At 39.8% G+C, this 14,849-nt stretch overlaps 2 protein-coding genes across 2 annotated transcripts; both read left to right on the forward strand.

The window, feature by feature from the left end:
- Positions 1-1,817: 1,817 nt before the first annotated feature.
- On the forward strand, positions 1,818-2,348 carry LOC143021385 (uncharacterized). Its single transcript, XM_076178820.1, has 2 exons — positions 1,818-1,836; positions 1,957-2,348. Exons 1-2 carry the CDS (start codon positions 1,818-1,820, stop codon positions 2,346-2,348), a joined length of 411 nt encoding a protein of 136 aa, XP_076034935.1.
- A 3,370-nt stretch (positions 2,349-5,718) lies between these two features.
- On the forward strand, positions 5,719-6,237 carry LOC143021386 (uncharacterized). Its single transcript, XM_076178822.1, has 2 exons — positions 5,719-5,737; positions 5,858-6,237. Exons 1-2 carry the CDS (start codon positions 5,719-5,721, stop codon positions 6,235-6,237), a joined length of 399 nt encoding a protein of 132 aa, XP_076034937.1.
- Positions 6,238-14,849: the final 8,612 nt, after the last annotated feature.

The raw sequence follows: 14,849 nt of genomic DNA on the forward strand, positions 1-14,849 counted from the left end.
AGGTCTTATAGTCTTTTGTTGCAGCCCCCTTCATCCTTATGTTCTAATCTAACTTGGTCAACCGAGGTTGTATGGCATAATTCATATCACGCATAAACTGCATTTGCATGTTATCTATTTATTTATTTATTTATTTATTTCATTTATTTATTTATTTATTCATTTATTTTTTTCTATTTATTTATTTATTTATTTATTCATTTATTTATTCTACTTTTTTTTTGTAGCAGCCTCTGGTCTACCATGTTACTTGGCATTATACTATAGGCTCAACGATCACTATGGTTTTCAAATACACATCTATATATGTGTGATTTTCTCATGAAAGCTATTGCTTTTAATTTACATTCAGCTGGTACACCAATATTTCGAAATATAGTTTATGTTTCTTAACGTTTGAATTTGTGGTAATCATATCATCCGTTTTGGCAATGACACGTGTGTTCTCTCTCTCATTTTCTGTCTGTCTGTCTCTCTCTTTCTCTCTCTCTCTCTCTCTCTCTCTCTCTCTCTCTCTCTCTCTCTCTCTCTCTCTCTCTCTCTCTCTCTCTCTCTCTCTCTCTCTCTCTCTCTCTCTCTCTCTCTCTCTCTCTCTCTCTCTCTCTCTCTCTCTCTCTCTCTCTCTCTCTCTCTCTCTCTCTCTCTCTCTCTCTCTCTCTCTCTCTCTCTCTCTCTCTCTCTCTCTCTCTCTCTCTCTCTCTCTCTCTCTCTCTCTCTCTCTCTCTCTCTCTCTCTCTCTCTCTCTCTCTCTCTCTCTCTCTCTCTCTCTCTCTCTCTCTTTCCGTCTACTGGCACAACTTTAAATTATATGGATTGCCATCACTATCACAATGACACCAAAACTTTAACACAATCAAAATGTCTATTCTCTAATGAGTATCATTGCATTATGGGACTACTGATTCATGAAAAGTAAGAAGTTTGTTGACGACATAAGAATACAAAATCTAAATTCAATATATGTATTGGCAAAAAAAAAAAAAAAGATGTCCAGCTTATTGGCTTTCTCAAAATCCCGTTTACCAGGAAAATGCATGGTTTTCTAGTACTCTAGAAATGTACTTTCACTTATTGTGTTGTACACTGCTGGTAGGAACCAATGAACTAAGTTGTTCTGATTGTACGAAAAATGCTTATTGCGCTCAAAGTTATCTTTGGGGTATTCTTTGGTATTAAAGTAGTTCTGCAATAAAATAATTGTGCTAAGCCGGTTACTGTTTTTTTTTTTTTCAAGTTTGCAAATTAAGAGAGACCGAAGTAGTTGGTGAGTGAGTTTCAAATAAATGAGAAAGAATAAAGTGGTTGTAGAAAGTTCTCTTGGCACAATCGTAAGTTGTACCAAGCAGATGTTTCTCCACATCCTCATGGCGTGAAACAATTTTTTTTTTTTTTTCTTCGGGGTTCCCGACAGTTACGCTCGTCAGCTGAATAGTCATCTCGCACATGCCATAATGAAATCTCTTGAGATGTCACAGAATCAAAGAGTGGTCCTTTCTCTACAGAGATGCTCCCTCAGCTAAATTTTGTAGAGTGCCTGAAGGCTGTCAAGAGCGTGATATACATCACATGAAACTTCTTTGATAAATCAGCAAGTGAAAAATCTCAGACGGTACATATAACAAACCCAACAACTTTTTGCACATCTTCCTTTCTTTAAGCCAGATAGCTAAGCTGACCATCGCGTCCTCGTCCTACTAGTCCCCCTCCCTTCCTCCTCCATTTCCTCCTGTTCCAGAAAGGCACTTGCTTAGCAGGATATATAAGCTGTAATTCCCCCCAATATCCACACACATTCGAAGGTCCTCCTCTATAGCAACATGAACGCCATCGTCTTTGGTAAGCTTTGTAGATACACAATTTACATTCACTATAAGAATAAACAATAAATTTTATCATACAATAATTTGAAGGTAAATGGCAGAAAGCCTAACGAAGATTCATTTTCTTTCCTTTCAGCTCTCCTTGTTGGTGTAGCTACTGCTCAGCAGTTCGCTCCTTTTGAACAGTTCGATGGCGTCATCAATGGTCAGTTCGAGCCCCTGAATCTTCCCGCAGGAGCTTCTTTACTCCTGGGTAGCATCGACACTTCCTTCAACTGTGCCGACCGCCCCTATGGCTACTATGCCGATGAGGGCAACGACTGCCGCGTCTTCCACGTGTGCAACCCTTACCTCTTCGAAGACGGCCGCATCGAAACCGTTCAGTACAGCTTCATGTGTGGGGAGGGCTCTGTGTTCGACCAAAGCGCACTGACGTGCGTTGAGCAGTTCGCAGCCATTCCCTGCTCGGAATCCTCCTTCTTCTACTCCAGGAACGAAGAGTTCGGTCGAGTTCAAGAGAGATTCTAGTGCAACACAAGATAATATATATTCTCATTGAATGAAAGAATTTTATATTTTCTTTGTAAGGTCGAAGTTTGATAATAAAATGTTCTCAAAAATCATGCTGGTTAATTTACCATGTAAACTTGTAATGTATAAAAATGTGCTTAAGCTTCCAAAGGCCCAGTTTGTGTTCACTGGTCACTACTTGTCCTGTATTACTTTCGGCGCTGAGGTATAGATCATTTTTTGAAAGCAAACATCACATAGGACAATGTTGGCACTATCAAGCATTTCTCTTCATTATACCTGTTTCACTAGGATTAATGCATGAAACACAGCTGAGAAAGCGTATTATGGGGCAATAGTAGCTGCATTGAGGGTGTTTAGAATTTGGGTCACTTCCATTTTTTTTTACATTCGCAGCTTAAGATCCATACTAAATATCAAATGGCAAAACCGAGTCACAAACCTGGAGGTGCTCGACCGTGCAGAGATGAGCAGCATCGAGGCCATGATCCTCAAAAGTCAACTCCGATGGGTGGGACATGTTACTCGAATGGATGACCACCGCCTCCCTAAACAACTCTGGTATGGGGAACTTAGCTCAGGCAAGAGAAACACAGGTACACCACGCAAGCACTTTAAAGACCTCACCCATACTAACATTCCACCAAAAGAGCTTGGAACTGAAGTTTCTGACAGACCTCAGTGGCGTTCCAACACCCTGCTGGCCCAGACCGTTTTTGAGGAACAACGCAGGGAAAACGCCAGGAAGACAAGAGCGAGGCACAAGGCCACGTCATCATAGTCTTCAAGCAATGAACATTTCCCCTGCCCCCACTGCCCCCCGCGTTTGCCGATCGAGACGTACCTCCTCTCCAGAAAATCTGAGAAGCTGTCATCGTCGAAATCGACGGACTACCATCATATATATATATATATATATATATATATATATATATATATATATATATATATATATATATATATATATATGTGTGTGTGTGTGTGTGTGTGTGTGTGTGTGTGTGTGTGTGTGTGTGTGTGTGTGTGTGTGTGTGTGTGTGTGTGTGTGTGTGTGTGTGTGTGTGTGTGTGTGTGTGTGTGTGTGTGTGTGTGTATACATATATATATATCATGCTATTTGCAATTATACTATATGCTCTACCATCACTATGCCTTTCAAATACACATCTATCCATGTGCGTTTTTCTCATGAAAGCTATTGCTTTTACTTTACATTCAGCTGATACACCAATATATTGAAATATAGCTTATGTTTCTTAACGTTTGAATTTGGGGTAATCAGATAATCATATCAACCGTTTTGGCAGTGACACGTGCGTTTTATCTTTCTTTCTCTCTCTCTCTCTCTCTCTCTCTCTCTCTCTCTCTCTCTCTCTCTCTCTCTCTCTCTCTCTCTCTCTCTCTCTCTCTCTCTCTCTCTCTCTCTCTCTCTCTCTCTCTCTCTCTCTCTCTCTCTCTCTCTCTCTCTCTCTCTCTCTCTCTCTCTCTCTCTCTCTCTCTCTCTCTCTCTCTCTCTCTCTCTTCCTTCCATTAACACAACTTTAAATTATATGGATAGTCATCACTATCACAATGGCACGAAAACTTTTAACACAATCAAAATGGCTACTCTAATGAATATCATTGCATTGTGGGACTACTCATTCATGTACAGTAAGATGTTTGTTGACGGCATGAAAATACATACATACATTTACCAAAGGTTTTTCCCTCTACACGGGGGGTAGCCAAAAAGAAAAAGGCATAGAACCCACTCCCACCCATTCCATTTCCTATATATTCCACTCCCCTTCACCCTACTCCCTCCCTCTTATCTTAGCACCTCCTGGATGACGGGTCATCCCTGCATCCTGTTCACTACCCTGGGTCAGAAGCAGTGTCGCGATACACAGCACATCCACAGCAAGGCCACTTCATAAATTCGGCTACCCCCCCCCCTCTCCGTCACCCCATGCAGAAAAGGAGAAGACTGGAAGAAATCCCTTCGAGTTGCGTCAATTTTTTTTCGCATACATACTTCCTCACCCACTCCCCCTTATGCATCACAGCATCATCTATACACAACCCCTCTCCATTCACCCCTATCTTCTGTCCTCTCCTGTCCTTCCTCCACATACATTCCTCTCTTTTGTAATGCCCATTTCACCCCATACATCCATCTCATCCTAGGACGACCCCTCATATTCACTCCTATCACCTCTGTCTTCCACATTCTTTTACTAATCTTTCTTTACTCATTCTTTCTATGTGTCCAAACCATCCTAATACTATTTTATCAACCCTACCTCCCAGTTCCCTTTCCACCTCTGTTCTCTTCCTCACCTCCTCATTTCTCACTCTATCCAGCCTAGTAGCCCCTATCATACTTCTCAAATTTTTCATCTCAAACACATTCAAACTCCTTCTCTCTTCCTTTCTCATGTTCCATGTTTCTGCCCCCGTACAATGCTGTTGGCACAATCACTCCTTCATATAACCTCCTCATAGCATCCATTCCCAGATGTGTATTTCTCATTACACTTTTCAATCCACCAAGGCATTTACTTGCTTCTCTCGGCATAGAAATACAAAATCTAAATTCAATATATGCATTGGCAAAAAAAAATGTCCAGCTAATTAGCCTTCTCAAAATTCCGTTTACCATGAACATACGTCGTTTTCTAGTATTCTAGATTTTTTTTTTTTTTTTTTTTTTAACTTATTGTGTTGTGCACACTGCTGGTAGGATCCAATGAAATAATTTGTTCTGATTGTACAAAAAGTGCTTATTGCGTTAAAGGTTTTCTTTCGGGTATCCTTGGTTTTAAAGTAGTCCTGCGATAAAATAACTGTGCTGAGCCGGTTACTGTTTTTTTTTTTTTCAAAGTTTGTATATTAGAAGAGGTTGAAGCAGCTGGTGAGTGAGTTTTAAATAAATGACAAAAATAAAGTGGTTGTAAAAAGTTCTTTTGGCACAATTGTAAGTTGCACCAAGTAGATGTTTCTTGACATCCTCATGTCGTAAAACAATATGCCATAATAAAATCTATTGCGATGTCACAGATTCAAAGGGTGATCCTTTCTCTACAGAGATGCTCTCTCAGCTAAATTTTGTAGAGTGCCTGAAGGCTGTCAAGAGCGTGATATACATCACTTGAAACTTCTTTGACAAATTAGAAAGTGAAAAATCTCAGACGGTACATATAACAAACACAGCAACTTTAAACCGGATAGCTACGCTGACCATCGCGTCCTTGTCCTACCAGTCCCCCCCCCTCCTCCTCCTCCTTTTCCTCCTGTTCCAGAGAGGCACTTGCTTGGCAGGATATATAAGCTGTAATTCTCCCCATATCCACACACACACTCGAAGGTCCTCCTCTATAGCAACATGAACCCCATCGTCTTTGGTAAGCTTTGTAGATACACAATTTACTTTCACTATCAAAATAAACAATTAATTTTATTATACAACAATTTGAAGGTAAATGGCAGAAAGCCTAACGAGGATTCGTTTTCTTTCCTTTCAGCTCTCCTTGTTGGTGTAGCTACTGCTCAGCAGTTCGCTCCTTTTGAACAGTTCGATGGCGTCATCAATGGTCAGTTCGAGCCCCTGAATCTTCCCGCAGGAGCTTCTTTACTCCTGGGTAGCATCGACACTTCCTTCAACTGTGCCGACCGACCCTATGGCTACTATGCCGATGAGGGCAACGACTGCCGTGTCTTCCACGTGTGCAACCCTTACCTCTTCGAAGACGGCCGCATCGAAACTGTTCAGTACAGCTTCATGTGTGGGGAGGGCTCTGTGTTCGACCAAAGCGCACTGACGTGCGTTGAGCAGTTCGCAGCCATTCCCTGCTCGGAATCCTCCTTCTTCTACTCCAGGAACGAAGAGTTCGGTCGAGTTTAGGAGAGATTCTAGTTCAACACAAGAGGCTATAAATTCTCATTGCGTGATAGAATTTTATATTTTCTTTGTAATGTCAGTGTTTGATAATAAAATGTTCTCAAAAATCATGCTGGTTAATTTACCATGTAAAATTGTAATGTATAAAGATATGCTTAAGCTTCCAAAGGCCCAGTTTGTGTTCACTGGTCACTACTTGTCCTGTATTACTTTCGGCGCTGAGGTATAGATCATTTTTTGAAAGCAAACATCACATAGGACAATATTGGCACTATCAAGCATTTCTCTTCATTATACCTGTTTCACTGTGACAAATGCATGAAACACAGCTGAGAAAGCGTATTATGGAGCAATAGTAGTTGTATTGAGGATGTTTAGAATTGGGGTCACTTCCATTTTTTTTTACATGCGCAGCTTAAGATTCATTCTAAATATCAAATGGCAAAACCGAGTCACAAACCTGGAGGTGCTCGACCGTGCAGAGATGAGCAGCATCGAGGCCATGATCCTCAAAAATCAACTCCGATGGATGGGACATGTTACTCGGATGGATGACCACCGCCTCCCCAAACAACTCTGGTATGGGGAACTTAGCTCAGGCAAGAGAAACACAGGTACACCACGCAAGCACTTTAAAGACTGCGTGAAGGCACACCTCACCCATACTAACATTCCACCAAAAGAGCTTGAAACTGAAGCTTCGGACAGACCTCAGTGGCGTTCCATCACCCTGCAGGCCCAGACTGTTTTTCAGGACCAACGCAGGGAAAAAGCCAGGAAGGCAAGAGTGATGCGCAAGGCCACGTCATCACAATCTCCAAGCAATGAACATTTCCCCTGCCCCCACTGCCCCCGCGTCTGCCGTTCGAGAATTGGCCTCATAAGTCACCTCCGAACCCATAACAGGCGTTGACGTACCTCCCCTCCAGAAAACCTGAGAAGAAGCTGCCATCGTCGAAATCGATGGACTATCATCATCATCATCATCATCATCATCATCCTCATCATCCTCATCATATATACAAATGTACAAAAGAGATCGGATGACCGTGATCGATCAGATGTCCGTGATGGGGGAAATGTTAATTTTGATGGGAGAAATGTTAATGAGGCATTGAACGTCAATGAAGGACCAAATAATAATATAGAGCAAGGTATAAATGAAAAACAAAATGATAATGTAAGACATGATATTGAAACTCAAAATGTGTCAAAAAGAAATAATCACGAGTTTCTTAAAACCATGTACTTTAATGCTCGTAGTATTAGAAACAAATTTCAAGAAATACAGGCGTATGTCAAAAGCGAAAATCTCGATATGATAGGAATAACTGAGACATGGTTAAATGGTACAGACTTCGAAGGTGAATTTAATATTGCGGGATTTAAACACTTTCATCAGGATAGAAACCACAAGAAAGGTGGGGGTGTTCTATTGTACGTTAAAAGCAATGTTCATGCTTGTGTTTTAGAGAAAGTGAAACAGGATGCATATGATAGTTTGTGGGTTGAGTTAACCCAAACAAATGGACAAAAAATGAATATAGGTGTAATATATAGGCCAAAGACATTATCATTAGCAGACGACAAACTGTTATTTCAAGAACTGTCTAGTTTCTGCAACCGGGACTTATTGATAATGGGTGATTTCAATTTTACTGACATTGATTGGATGACCCTTGAACATGGCCATATAGGTAGTCGCTTGTTTGATTTTCTTGGTGACAATTACTTAATTCAGCATGTAAAAGAGCCCACAAGATATGGAAACTTACTCGATCTTTTGATCACTAGCCGCGAAAGCATGGTAACTGATGTAGAAGTCGGTGAATCTGTTGCAAATAGCGATCACAACCTAGTTAGATTCAAACTCCTAAACAATTTTAGAATAGATACTTGTGTTTCTAAAATACCCGATTTCAGTAAAGCTCAGTTCATGGGACTACGTCAGGAGCTTCAGCTTACAGATTGGGAGGCAAAATTAAACGAAAGACCTGTAGATCAGATGTGGGAAATATTTCAAAATACGCTCACTAAGATGATTCAAACTTGCATTCCTTTTAAGGACAGACGTCCCCCAAATCAGGCTCGCCCAAAGTAGCTCGACAAAGAAACTGAAAAAAGTATTGCTAAAAAGAGACAGGCTTATAAGAAATATAAGTGCTCGGGTGCATCTAATGACTATGAAAGTTATGTATCAATACAGAGAGATTTAAAAAAGACAATAAGAAAAAGAAAACGACAATACGAAATGAACATCGCTGATAAATCCAAAGAGAATCCCAAAGAATTCTATAGTTACATTAGAGATAAAAAGGTTGTTAGGAATCACATTGGTCCACTATTATCTGCTGACGGCCAACTTGAATATTCAAATGAAGGAATGTGTAATATCTTAAACAATTATTTTAGCTCGGTATTCGTAAACGAAACACCTCAAGGTGAATTCCAAACTGAAACCTGTGAAAAGTCTAGGGTAAACTTACTCACCACGGTAAATATAACAAAAGAAAAAATTAAAAGGTGTATAGACAAACTCAAAGTTAATAAAACACCAGGGCCTGACGGTTGGCATCCAAGAATCTTAAAGGAAATGAAAAATGAGATTGTTGTTCCATTAGAAATTATTTTCAAGAAATTAATCATATCCGGAGATGTCCCAAGAGAATGGAAGCTAGCTAACGTTACTCCCATATTTAAAAAAGGTGACAAAAAGAAACCAAATAACTATAGGCCTATAAGTTTGACTTCAATCGTAGGAAAAATAATGGAAACTATCATCAGAGATGCTATCGAACATCATTTAGAAAGTAACCGTTTGGTAAATGATAGCCAGCATGGTTTCAGACGGAAACGTTCTTGCGTGACTAACTTACTCGAATTCTACAACACAGTTATCTCGAATTATGACAAAAGAAACAATATAGATTTAGTATATTTAGACTTTGCAAAAGCTTTTGATACCGTACCACACGAAAGACTACTTACTAAATTAGCTTTGCATGGAATAAGTGTAGTAGCCTATTAGGTTGGACTAGTAATTGGTTGAATGGTCGAAAACAGAGAGTTGTTTTAAATGGAAAAACTTCTGGATGGAAAAGTGTTGCAAGTGGAGTTCCTCAGGGTTCCGTTCTTGGGCCACTTCTATTCATAGTATATATAAATGATATAGACCATGGACTAAAATCTACTGTTTCCAAATTTGCTGATGATACAAAACTGTGCGGAGTGGCAAATGATCACTCAAACCAATTAGATATTCAAGAAGATTTAGATCAATTACAGCAATGGTCTGAAAAGTGGCTAATGAAATTTAACACAAGTAAATGCAAGGTAATGCACATAGGTAAAAATAACAGTAAGTACGATTACAAGTTATTTGGAAATTCGTTAACAAAAGTGGATAGTGAAAAAGATCTCGGCGTAATTATCAGTAACGACCTCAAATCATCCAAGCAGTGTATTTCAGCCTCTTGATACAGGTCTTTAAGATTTTAAAGGGAATTGACAACATCAAAAGTGACCAAATTTTCACATTGAATGAGAATCAGACAAGAAACAATGGTCTCAAACTGTCCGGAAATAGATTCAATTTGGAAGTAGGTAGAAACAACTTTGCCAACCGTGTAGTTAATAAATGGAATAAACTTCCTGCACAGGTAGTGCAATGTATTTCAGTTCGAAGCTTTAAGAATCATTTAGATAAATACCTAAGATGCTGTAATTGTTTTAATTTATATTATATTATTTGTTTTTATTTTGTTATCATTTTCTGTCTGATTTTCATTTATTACTAGTTATATGTCAATTTATTATTATTTACTATTTACCTGTTTGTTTATTATTTAAGTATACCTATGCATTTATTTATGTATTTTATTTGTTATTTACATTATCATAGTTTTTATTTATTATTTTATTATTAATATGATTTTTTTTTTCGCATCCGACCTAGATATGGATCAAAAGGTCTCCTGTCGGCATGCTCCGCCTTTGTAATCCTTTGTAAACCTTTGTAATATACATATATATATATATATATATATATATAGTATATATATATAGTATATGTATATGTATATATATATATATATATCAGCCTCTGGGTTATTATGCTACTTGGCATTATACTATATGCTCTACCATCACTATGGCTTTCAAATACACATCTATCCATGTGCGTTTTCTCATGAAAGCTATTGCTTTTACTTTACATTCAGCTGATACACCAATATATTGAAATATAGCTTATGTTTCTTAACGTTTGAATTTGTGGTAATCATATCAACCGTTTTGGCAGTGACACGTGTGTTAAATTTATCTCTCTCTCTCTCTCTTTCTCTCTCTCTCTCTCTCTCTATCTATCTATCTCTATCTATCTATCTATCTATCTATCTATCTATCTATCTATCTATCTATCTATCTATCTCTCTCTCTCTATCTCTCTCTCTCTCTCTCTCTCTCTCTCTCTCTCTCTCTCTCTCTCTCTCTCTCTCTCTCTCTCTCTCTCTCTCTCTCTCTCTCTCTCTCTCTCTCTCTCTCTCTCTCTCTCTCTCTCTCTCTCTCTCTCTCTCTCTCTCTCTCTCTCTCTCTCTCTCTCTCTCTCTCTCTCTCTCTCTCTCTCTCTCTCTCTCTCTCTCTCTCTCTCTTCCATTAACACAACTTTAAATTATATGGATAGCCATCACTATCACAATGGCACCAAAACTTTTAACACAATCATAATGGTTACTCTAATGAATATTATTGCATTATGGGACTACTAATTCATGTATAGTAAGATGTTTGTTGACGGCATAAAAATACATACATACATATACCAAAGGTTTTTCCCCCTACACGGGGGGTAGCCAAAAAGAAAAAGGCATAGAAACCACTCCCCCCATTCCATTTCCTATATATTCCACTCCCCTTCACCCTCCTCCCCCTCCTCTTATCTTGGCACCTCCTGGATGACGGGTCATCCCTGCATCCTGTCCACTGCCCTGGGTCAGAAGCAGTGTCGCGAGACACAGCACATCCACAGCAAGGCCGCTTCATAGATTCGTCTACCCCCCCCTCTCCGTCACCCCATTCAGAAAAGGAGAAGACAGGAAGAAATCCCTTCGAGCTGCGTCATTTTTTTTCTCATACATACTTCCTCACCCCCCATCCCCCACCCACTCTCCCTTATGCATCATAGTATCATCTATACACAACCCCTCTCCATTCACCCCTATCTTCTGTCCTCTCCCGTCCTTCCTCCACAGACATTCCTCTCTTTTGTAATGCCCCTTTCACCCCATCCATCCATCTCACCCTAGGAAGCCCCTCATATTCACTCCTTCCACCTCTGCCCTCCACACTTCTTTTACAAATCTTTCTTCACTCATTCTTTCTATGTGTCCAAACCACCCTAATACTCTTTCATCAACCCTACTTCCCAGTTCCCTTTACACCCCTGTTCTCATCCTCACCTACTCATTTCTCACTCTATCCAGCCTAGTAGCCCCTATCATACTTCTCAAATTTTTCATCTCAAACACATTCAAAGTCCTTCTCTCTTTCTCTCTCATGTTCCCTGTTTCTGCTCCGTACAATGATGTTGGCACAATCACTCCTTCATATAACCTCCTCTTAGCATCCATTCCCAGATGTCTATTTCTCATTACACTGTTCAATCCACCAAGGCATTTACTTATTTCTCTCGGTATAAAAATACAAAATCTAGATTCAATATATGCATTGGCAAAAAATAATGTCCAGCTAATTAGCCCTCTCAAAATTCCGTTTACCATGAAAATACGTCGTTTTCTAGTATTCTAGATTTTTTTTTTCTGATTGTACAAAAAGTGCTTATTGCGTTACAGTTTTTCTTTCGGGTATCCTTGGTTTTAAAGTAGTCCTGCAATAAAATAGCTGTGCTGAGCCGGTTACTGTTTTTTTTTTTTTTCAAAGTTTGCATATTAGAAGAAGTTGAAGCAGCTGGTGAGTGAGTTTTAAATAAATGACAAAAATAAAGTGATTGTAAAATGTTCTTTTGGCACAATTGTAAGTTGCACCAAGTAGATGTTTCTTTACATCCTCATGTCGTAATTTCTTTTTTTTTTTCTTCTTCTTCTTCTTCTTCTTCTTCGGAGTTCCCGACAGTTACGCTCGTCAGCTGAATAGTCATCTCGCACATGCCAAAATAAAATCTGTTGAGATGTCATAGAATCAAAGAGTGGTCCTTTCTCTACAGAGATGCTCCCTCAGCTAAATTTTGTAGAGTGCCTGAAGGCTGTCAAGAGCGTGATATATATTACTTGAAACTTCTTTGACAAATTAGAAAGTGAAAAATCTCATACGGTACATATAACAAACCCAACAACTTTTTCCACATCTTCCTTTCTTTAAACCAGATAGCTAAGCTGACCATCGCGTCCTCGTCCTACCAGTCCCCCTCCCTTCCTCCTCCTTTTCCTCCTGTTCCAGAAAGGCACTTGCTTAGCAGGATATATAAGCTGTAATTCCCCCCAATATCCACACACACTCGAAGGTCCTCCTCTATAGCAACATGAACGCCATCGTCTTTGGTAAGCTTTGTAGATACACAATTTACATTCACTATAAGAATAAACAATAAATTTTATCATACAATAATTTGAAGGTAAATGGCAGAAAGCCTAACGAAGATTCATTTTCTTTCCTTTCAGCTCTCCTTGTTGGTGTAGCTACTGCTCAGCAGTTCGCTCCTTTTGAACAGTTCGATGGCGTCATCAATGGTCAGTTCGAGCCCCTGAATCTTCCCGCAGGAGCTTCTTTACTCCTGGGTAGCATCGACACTTCTTTCAACTGTGCCGACCGACCCTATGGCTACTATGCCGATGAGGGCAACGACTGCCGCGTCTTCCACGTGTGCAACCCTTACCTCTTCGAAGACGGCCGCATCGAAACCGTTCAGTACAGCTTCATGTGTGGGGAGGGCTCTGTGTTCGACCAAAGCGCACTGACGTGCGTTGAGCAGTTCGCAGCCATTTCCTGCTCGGAATCCTCCTTCTTCTACTCCAGGAACGAAGAGTTCGGTCGAGTTCAAGAGAGATTCTAGTGCAACACAAGATAATATATATTCTCATTGAATGAAAGAATTTTATATTTTCTTTGTAAGGTCGAAGTTTGATAATAAAATGTTCTCAAAAATCATGCTGGTTAATTTACCATGTAAACTTGTAATGTATAAAAATGTGCTTAAGCTTCCAAAGGCCCAGTTTGTGTTCACTGGTCACTACTTGTCCTGTATTACTTTCGGCGCTGAGGTATAGATCATTTTTTGAAAGCAAACATCACATAGGATAATGTTGGCACTATCAAGCATTTCTCTTCATTATACCTGTTTCACTAGGATAAATGCATGAAACACAGCTGAGAAAGCGTATTATGGGGCAATAGTAGCTGCATTGAGGGTGTTTAGAATTTGGGTCACTTCCATTTTTTTTTTACATTCGCAGCTTAAGATCCATACTAAATATCAAATGGCAAAACCGAGTCACAAACCTGGAGGTGCTCGACCGTGCAGGGATGAGCAGCATCGAGGCCATGATCCTCAAAAGTCAACTCCGATGGGTGGGACATGTTACTCGAATGGATGACCACCGCCTCCCCAAACAACTCTGGTATGGGGAACTTAGCTCAGGCAAGAGAAACACAGGTACACCACGCAAGCACTTTAAAGACCTCACCCATACTAACATTCCACCAAAAGAGCTTGGAACTGAAGTTTCTGACAGACCTCAGTGGCGTTCCAACACCCTGCTGGCCCAGACCGTTTTTGAGGAACAACGCAGGGAAAACGCCAGGAAGACAAGAGCGAGGCACAAGGCCACGTCATCATAGTCTTCAAGCAATGAACATTTCCCCTGCCCCCACTGCCCCCGCGTCTGCCGATCGACACGTACCTCCCCTCCAGAAAATCTGAGAAGCTGTCATCGTCGAAATCGACGGACTACCATCATATATATATATATATATATATATATATATATATATATATATATATATATATATATATATATATTTTTGTGTGTGTGTGTGTGTGTGTGTGTGTGTGTGTGTGTGTGTGTGTGTGTGTGTGTGTGTGTGTGTGTGTGTGTGTGTGTGTGTGTGTGTGTGTGTGTGTGTGTGTGTATACATATATATATATATCATGCTATTTGCAATTATACTATATGCTCTACCATCACTATGCCTTTCAAATACACATCTATCCATGTGCGTTTTTCTCATGAAAGCTATTGCTTTTACTTTACATTCAGCTGATACACCAATATATTGAAATATAGCTTATGTTTCTTAACGTTTGAATTTGGGGTAATCAGGTAATCATATCAACCGTTTGGGCAGTGACACGTGCGTTTTATCTTTCTCTCTCTCTCTCTCTCTCTCTCTCTCTCTCTCTCTCTCTCTCTCTCTCTCTCTCTCTCTCTCTCTCTCTCTCTCTCTCTCTCTCTCTCTCTCTCTCTCTCTCTCTCTCTCTCTCTCTCTCTCTCTCTCTCTCTCTCTCTCTCTCTCTCTCTCTCTCTCTCTCTCTCTCTCTCTCTCTCTCTTCCTTCCATTAACACAACTTTAAATTATATGGATAGTCATCACTATCACAATGG

Source organism: Oratosquilla oratoria, chromosome 42 (genome assembly GCF_046742065.1).
Source record: "Oratosquilla oratoria isolate Oo_2021 chromosome 42, ASM4674206v1, whole genome shotgun sequence".
In the NCBI taxonomy this organism is placed as follows: domain Eukaryota; kingdom Metazoa; phylum Arthropoda; class Malacostraca; order Stomatopoda; family Squillidae; genus Oratosquilla; species Oratosquilla oratoria.